This window comes from Histoplasma capsulatum, genomic scaffold (genome assembly GCF_000149585.1).
Source record: "Histoplasma capsulatum NAm1 scaffold_4 genomic scaffold, whole genome shotgun sequence".
Taxonomy (NCBI): Eukaryota; Fungi; Ascomycota; class Eurotiomycetes; order Onygenales; family Ajellomycetaceae; genus Histoplasma; species Histoplasma mississippiense.
The window spans coordinates 2026529-2034527 of NW_001813979.1; the positions used below are offsets into that span (position 1 = coordinate 2026529).

Consider the following 7999-nt stretch of genomic DNA (forward strand, 5'->3'; position numbering starts at 1 on the left):
AATCCTAGGGAATGATGCAATACATTTACAATACAAAAATACGAAGTAACAATAGATGCCAGAAAGTAGATAAAGGTGATTTATTAGCCTCCAAGCCATGATGAGTCTAGCACCTCCAACAAATACATTCTCCTCGGATTCATGTGTTTTTCATCCATTGATGATGTGTGGGTGAAGGAAGGGGAACGGTTGCAACTTACGCTTCCGGTTCAGCGACGACCCCTCAGCAGCGGGCTGTGTTTTAGGGTTGGATGAGGACATGGCGGAGCAGGCGCGGATAAAGAGAGAAGAAGACGAGCCTCAACGCCCCGGTATCCTAGATCCTAGATCCCTCCCAGTGTCGAATTGCTCAGGCAGCCCATTCCATCATATCTAGCATTGTGAGGAGAAGGAAATGGGGATAACTAAAACGTAAAATTATTAATTGCCGGACAAGATTCCAGGTTCTCAGGGTCTCAACACCTCACGTGGGACCCGCCTGATGAGGGTTGTTGATTGGCGCAAAGTGTAACTGCTATGTGTATGGTTTCAGGCCAACGGCGGCCAGTCTGGCCCGAGTGTTTCCCGCAGCTTCGCGGTAAGTCGCACAAGTATGCAGCATTTGCCAGTCGCAGCAACGTTGCAGGCCACGGTTTTGAATTTCTGGAACATTTTCTGGTTGGTGGGATCGGGGGTTTGACTCTTGGAGAAGCATTGCCGAAGCAAAACCTTGAACCCTTCGGTGGCGGGGTGCCTGGAACGTTTAAAAACGTGTGTAAACATAATGTTGCCATATACAACTGCTCAAACTTGCTACGTCCCTCCGCTTTAAGGGCCTCGGGGCGATCAGGAATCTATCTCTCCCACCTGCAGTATTCCATATCGTCCATATCGAATCGGGTTCTTCTTCCTGAGTGTTCTTCAGCAACGAGGCAAGCTCAACAGATCTACCGAACGTGGCCATGCCTAGCCTTCTCTAAGCGGCTGCTAGTTACCCTCAAATCAACTCTGAAGAACGAGTCAACAGCTTTTTACAGAGACGACGGTAGCTATGGTGAGTCGCTTCTTTTCTCTTTTATCTCAATCCACTCTGCCCTCCACAGAAAAAAAAAAAAAAAAAAAAAAAAAAAAAAAAAGAAACCTGACTCTCATAACCCTACTCAGTTAAGCCGAGTGGGGTTGTCAAAAAGTAGTGCTTTGTGATCAAAGCCAGCCGATCAACCCGAAGTGACAGGAGAAAACCCCCCCGCTCACCTGATCTTGCCTTCTGTTAGGGGGTACTAGGCTACCCTATCACGTGCCCCCCAACATATTGTATTGCTCTCGCGTAGTAATGGGCACTAGTTATCCACGGGGCGCGTTAGCGGCGTTATAACCCATGTTACTATGTATGTTAGCCAAGCCCCACGATAACTTTTTAGTGTTTAATTATATTGTACATACATTCAACCCCATTTGATTCATACTGTATGAGCAGACATACATTCAACCCCACTTGATTCATACCGTACGAGCAGGCATCATCCTTCAAGAATAGATTTTTAAGCACCCCTGCTCTGTATTCTTCATCATGACATCTCTAGCTGACTGTACAGAGGTGGAGCGGCAGCTTCAGATCAGCAAAGACCTCTTTTCGTACGGGGAAAAGGCCCTGGCCCTGGCCCTGCAGAATCGACCAAAGAATACCAATAAGCAGTATCTCCCCAAGCAGAGAGAATGGCGGGTGGGTGGCACTGCTTCCCTGCATCCAGATTGATCATTCTAGTTCTAACTCCTATCTCTTCGTACAGGACTTCTGCAAGGAGACTGGCTTTGAAGATGGGGAGATGGTGACAGAGAGAAAGCTGGTCTGGTTTCTGGAGGAGAAGGTGCTTTGTCGTCCACTGCAGGGCTCTGTTTATAAGAGCAAGAGAGCTCGTACGGACAGGGATGGCAACACTGTGCTGCAGACTGTGGGTAAGAGCACAGTCAAGCTATATGTGGCAGCCGTGGTGGATCTGTACAGATTTCAGAAGAGCAGAGGAATCAACTCCTCTGATCATCCACATGAACAGCTGGTCAGTGCAGTTCTTTGTACGCATGAAACCAAGGAGTCTGTACGAAAGCGGGCAAAGTATGTGGATCAGGGGGCCAATACTCTGCAGATGGATACAATGAGAAAATGATGATTCATCTGATGAAGTTCTGCTGAACTGGCTGGTATAAAAATGATCAAACATCTGTGATGAGCCATCTTTGTACAGAGCTGAACTTCCTCATGAATCACAACATGCTTCTGCAGAGGGAGACATCCCGTACGGCACAGCTGTCTGACCTTTTCATCCTTCAGCTTTCAAATGAGGGGCCCACTCCATGCTGGCCTATGATTCTCATCACAGATAATGGCAAGACCAACCAGCTGGGGCAGCTGAAGTATGCTGCTGTGATGAGACATAAGAATCCTCTACTCTGTACAATATCTCATCTGGCATTCTATCTGTTCTACCGCTGGAATATTGTATGGGAAAGCCTTCCAGACTTTTGAAGACACTCTCTCTGGTATGATATCCACCTTCTCTGTGAACAGGATCCCTTCAAGCCTCTTTCATACGATACTCAGCTTCAGTGGGTCAATCGCATGTATGCAGCAGCTGGGCTTCTGTCAAGCAAGAAGACTCATCTTGGTCGGAGTCAGGGGTTCAGATATGCTGAACTGAATGGGGTGTCAGAGGGTCAGATTCGCTGGGCTGGCCGATGGAATAATGATGCTCTGACCAACTGCTATCTCACCAATATCTCCTGAGAGTTCGTACGAGCAATGGCAGGGTTTGAACCACAGACTCAGGGCAACTACTTTCTTCCTCGAGCCACCATCCCCCCCCCCGAAGCAGCTGGAGGCTGCCATCTGGCCATGGGTGGATGTCTGGCTAGATAGATTTGATTCGTACGAGAGATTGAGCCAGAAACAGAGACAGACACAGAAGAGGGAAAGAGAAGCAGCAGAAATGGAAGAAGTGAAGAAGACAGAGCAAGAATTGTCAGAGAATGAACAAGACTTAGCAGCTCAGAGATTTCTGCGGCTGCTGAAGCAGCTTCATACAGTGATTCTTCAGAACTCTGTGTTTCTGCAGAGGCAGTTCCCTGACCACCCTCTATGGTCAGATGCTCTCTTCGTACGAGAGGATTATCAGAAGTATACTCTTCAGATTGTTCAGACTCTTGAGACAGCTGTGGAGCCTCAGAAGATTCAGATTCAGCGAGTAGTATCTGTCATTGCTGATCAGCTGAAAAATGTGCGACAGGAGATGATTCAGTCCATTGATAAGTGGGGTTATGAGAATCAACAACTGCAGCAAAAAATGGCTCAGCAGCTTGCTGATCTAGTTGATGGTCAAATCATTTTCTTCATACAGGCAGTTCCTCAGAGCTCTGCTGCTCAGAATTCAGTGATGAATCTGGCTGCCATTCTCTCTACTTTCTCTCTGCCCTCCTCTTCTTCTACTCTTTCCAGAGACATCGTACAGAGGTCAGTGGAGTCAGAGATGGAGATGAGACAATCATCATCTAACAATGCTGAATCTGTGGATCTGACAGCCACACTTCTCACCTCTTCCCGGACAGGAAATGGTTATTCTCTTTCTCGTACAATACAGTCAGTGCCTGATCTGTGGCGGGAGTGGACCACTGGTCTGGGGGGTGGTCCATCAGTGCAGAGCCTGGAGGATCAGGGAGGCAGCTGGCGCAAGAGCTCCTCCAAGGAGCAGATGATGTTCTGCCGGTGAAAGATCATCAATGAGATTCGTACGCGTGTGTCCTCTATATGACTGTCAGTGCTGCTGTGGAATCTCTGGAGCTGATCCGCCAGCGGGGGAAGCTCTCTCTTAATAAATTGACAGAGCTGTTGAAAAGACAGAGGCAGCTCTAGAGAACCTGTCATTTCCTTTCTCTTCATACGGAGTTGCTGGGACTTTGACTTTATATAATAATATAGATAGAGTGTATTTTTAGATGGATTAGAGTGTACTGCTAGCTAGCTAATGCAGCTCTGCTCTTCATTGTATGAAGGTTTCCTACTATACAGTGTATTCTCTCACTACAGCTGGCTATCGTACAAAGACAACAGAGGGTGGTGAGCTGATTGATGGGGGTGGATGAATTGGCAGATTGATGATGATGACAAAAGCAGTGAATTACATCTGCTTCTTTGCACCCACTCATCTCTTTATAATAATATCCTCTTCTCCTCTCTCTCCTCTTCTTCTTTTCTTCTTCTTTCAACACACCATCATATCAACCATGTATGTACAAAGCTCTGACAGATTGCTTCATCAACTAGATATCAGATATCACAACACTAACTGCCCTCTTCTCCATACAATATAGAGCTCTCTCCCTCCTCGGTCTCTCTGGCCCTCAGGGCCCCATCGCATCCTCTTCGTGGCTGATCAACAGCTGAGTCCCTTCACCCCCAGTCCACAATCCACGCGCCGTCTCTTTATCGGGGGTCTCCCAGGGCAAGATGTACCCTTTGTATGAGGCAGCATGACAGAGCTGCAGGTTCGAAGCCACCGGCCATCGTACATCAATGCCATTCTCATTCAATCTCGCGGCCGGACGGAGCCACATGCATGCCTTGCCTGCCGGAGTGCTCATCCAGGTCTTCGGCCATTCCCAGAATGCCGTCGCCTGCCTGGCCACTTTGGTGGAGCTTGTGGCAACTGCAAATGGCGTGATCATGCCATTCGCTGCTCCGTACGAGATGGGGAAGGGGTGGAGGTGATAGAGATTGTGGATGATGATGATGATGAGGAGGATGGCCCTCAACGGCGGATGAGGGGTCCCTCTGGACAGCAGCTGCTCACAGCTGGTTCAACACCTGCTGCTCCTATAATCCTTGATTAGCTCTCTCTCTCTGGTATGTACAATCTCTTTTCTCTTTCTCTTTCTCTTTCTCTTTCTCTTCTGGAGGGGCAGGTATGTATTATTTCTATTTACTCCAGTCATACGGAGTCTGTGTATGACACCTAGACATGATCTGCACCTCTACGTTGGTGTCTAGGACTAGCAGCCGCCCATTTCTCTTTGCCATCTTGTTCCGTAAAATCAAACTTGCGAATCGGGTGGCGGTAGAAAGTAGTTTTGTCACCTTCAATAAAAGCATAATGGCCGTAGATCCTCACAGCTGTGTGGTCATGTGAGATGGAGAAAGCGAGGATTTCCCGATCAACATCTTTTTCACGCTTCACGAGCTTGAAGAGCTCAACAAGACCTCTCACTGCAATAGTTGCGCTGTGAGCGTTCTGTCGATCCGCGATATCAAGTGCCGCCGCCCCACACTTAACCTCACATGTTAAGAATGGGAAGTACAAGTAGTACGTCGCCATGAAGTACGATGTATCAGTCAGATCACCAACAAAGGGCTGAAGCCGTCGCAGTTGGTCATCTGTGAATGCCTCTCGTCTGAAACCCACGGAGTAATCAGGCTGCGGACGGGGTTTAGTTACAGGGATAGCATTATCCCAACCTTCATTAACACTTTCAATCAAAATCTTGAGATGCTCGTCGCCATATATGGCCAGATTTTCTGCTGAAGGGACGATCAATCGAGTGATGTCCTGAATAACCATGGCCTCATTCCTATCCTGCATCTTCTCACAGATTGCTTTGAATAGATCGTCACAAAATAATGAGTTCTCCGGAACCCTTTGTTCAGCGATGAGCAAAGTTTGGTAACTACTTTTGCTAGCATCCGTGATACCCAGTTTTGATTCTTTCATAAAACTGCTCTTGGTTTCAAGCACCGTTCTATAGCGCGCATTTTCTGTATGGAGCACTCCTTTCCTCCCTCGGCTTTTGATCGCTGGGTGTGGTGGAGCTGGCGACGGAACTAGCTTCCGATTGCTTACGGCGAAGAGAAGATGTCGATTTCTTCCTTGCAAGTAGATGACTCATGTTGCTACCCTCTTCAAAATACTCCTTAGGCCAGATTCCGCTCCGCGTCCACCAGTAGATAGGATTAATCTTGTTCTCGTAGACGCCACTTGCCGCCTTCTGGTCCTCTGTGTCCGCAGCGGTAGATTTTCGCGGTCGTTTTTGGAATTGGTTGGCTGAAATGCAGAGCGATTCTTCCGCGTCTTGGGGTCTCTTCCGTTTTTGACCTTTAGCTTGCAGAGAGGCAGACGGATGTTGCTGTGATTTGGCTTTCAGTTAGTTTCGTAGAGTAGTAGGAGTAAGGGAACATACCTTTCTTCTCAGAGTGTCACTAGTCGTTGGGGGATAAGGGTGGCTCTGTTCCGCGCTTTTGTCCCAAGACAGAGCTTTCTGATCCAGGCGTTCACTTCGGCAGACAGGTCCTCGTGGTCGTTCTTTCTCGACGCCTCGAGGCTGCTTCCCTATCAATAAATGGTCAGTTAAAGGCGGCCGGTCGAAGCAGGGGTGGCTCACCTTGTGCTATCTTTCTGATGTTTGGCTTCGCTCGACGCTCAGTCTTTCTGACGTCTGGCTCTTTTTTACGTGGGGCCATGTTGATTGGAAAGAAGGGGGGTAAGAAGTCATATTATGTTGCTGGTAAACTGGCTGACAGGGAAGAGATTGCGACGGACCCCCAAAAGTCGGGTGCGAGATAATGGTTGTCGAGAGCCAATTGTTGGCTGCTGAGAGCCAAAGAACGAAACTGCACTAATGTCACGTGCCACGTATTCATGTAGGAGGATAACGTATTAGGCCACTAGGGCAAAAGAGCTCAATCACCACCAGCGCCGTGGTGGTATATGATAGGGTAGCCGTAGTACCCCCTAACAATTCAACCCCTCACAGCACGACCGACAAAGCATGGCAGGGCTCATTTACCCCTCATCAGCCTCCCCACCAGTGGATGTCATCAATGTGTTGATACCCAACTTACACACCACCTAATATTTTCTGCCTTACATGATCTTTCTTGGAAGACTTCTTAGCATTAAACTTCCTTGGCATGGTTAGATGATGAAGTTTTCTGACGAGAAACCAAATCATTTGCATATTTTTCAACATTCAGCGAACGGAAGCAGCCTTATTGTTCCTTTAAATTCTTTGTCAACTTATTAACTATTCTTCTTTAACGACGACTTCTGTCCTTCCAAAATCATTTCAAAACCGAAGCGATTTTAAGTCTACAAATCGTGGTGGGAACTGGAATATCGAGCTTTGAGGAAACCATCTGGATTAAGTGAACAGCGCGATCTCTGCACCTCTGTTGAAAGTGATAGTCCGCAAAATCAAGGATTTGAAAACAAAAAAAGAGGTAAGACTTCAGCCGCCCTTTCCATACATGATTTAGTCAGACATTAAGCGATATCCAGACCGTCTGTGACGATAGCAGCGACCCAGATTGGCAGCCGTTGGCAAATAATGTCAGAATAAAGCCCTCAGAAAACACCAGCTTCGTCGTCGTCGATATCCGGAACAAGCAAGGTGCGAGTTTTGTCAACGAGTCGGAGAACAACGAGTATGTCGGCGGGGTTGGAACAGACGAACAAGGGAATGTAGTAATGATCCCTTGGAATCATGGCTGGTATTACTATACCATCGGCTCCCTCCGGATAGGGTATATGAAGAAGGCGGGTTAGGAGCCGTTGGCCATCTTTACATCATCTGCGGACGTTGTGTGGCAAATTGATCGCTCAGTTTCCTTGAGATCGGGATGGTTATGAAGGGCAAGGTGCTTGGATTGTATGTTATTGTTAACCATATTTTACCTTGAATCTGACTAGACTCGATCGCTTGTTGGGCATCTTGAGCCGTAAGTTGGTAAACGTCTCCAGTAAGAGATTCTAAATCCAGTCGGACACGCACGTAAATATTTACCAGATACTACACACTTTCCGTTTGTTGCTGTGGCGCAACATGATCATCAGAAGTGGTGCCTGATGGATCTCAGTATATTTGCAATAAAGAGTGTAAAGATTTTTACGCACCTGGAATAGTATCTTGAATGTGATAGAGTCTTTCAGCATCGCAAAGTCTGCGTGCCAAAACGGCCAGCTTCTTTGGATGACCAACG

General features: G+C 47.5%; 4 protein-coding genes across 4 annotated transcripts; 2 read left to right on the plus strand and 2 right to left on the minus strand.

The window, feature by feature from the left end:
* Positions 1–1549: 1549 nt before the first annotated feature.
* On the plus strand, positions 1550–3740 carry HCAG_04607 (predicted protein; the record flags this gene model as incomplete). The annotated part of the gene is made up of 4 exons (XM_001540717.1): positions 1550–1702; positions 1770–2036; positions 2309–2476; positions 2763–3740. 4 exons carry the CDS (start codon positions 1550–1552, stop codon positions 3738–3740), a joined length of 1566 nt encoding a protein of 521 aa, XP_001540767.1.
* A 631-nt stretch (positions 3741–4371) lies between these two features.
* Positions 4372–4695, minus strand: HCAG_04608 (predicted protein; the record flags this gene model as incomplete). Its single annotated transcript, XM_001540718.1, has 1 exon — positions 4372–4695. One exon carries the CDS (start codon positions 4693–4695, stop codon positions 4372–4374), a length of 324 nt encoding a protein of 107 aa, XP_001540768.1.
* A 287-nt stretch (positions 4696–4982) lies between these two features.
* On the minus strand, positions 4983–6481 carry HCAG_04609 (conserved hypothetical protein; the record flags this gene model as incomplete). Its single annotated transcript, XM_001540719.1, has 4 exons — positions 4983–5779; positions 5865–6147; positions 6202–6350; positions 6403–6481. 4 exons carry the CDS (start codon positions 6479–6481, stop codon positions 4983–4985), a joined length of 1308 nt encoding a protein of 435 aa, XP_001540769.1.
* Positions 6482–6931: 450 nt separating this feature from the next.
* Positions 6932–7922, plus strand: HCAG_04610 (predicted protein; the record flags this gene model as incomplete). The annotated part of the gene is made up of 4 exons (XM_001540720.1): positions 6932–6934; positions 7299–7543; positions 7710–7738; positions 7807–7922. The coding sequence occupies 4 exons, from the start codon at positions 6932–6934 to the stop codon at positions 7920–7922; spliced, it is 393 nt and encodes a 130-aa protein (XP_001540770.1).
* Positions 7923–7999: the final 77 nt, after the last annotated feature.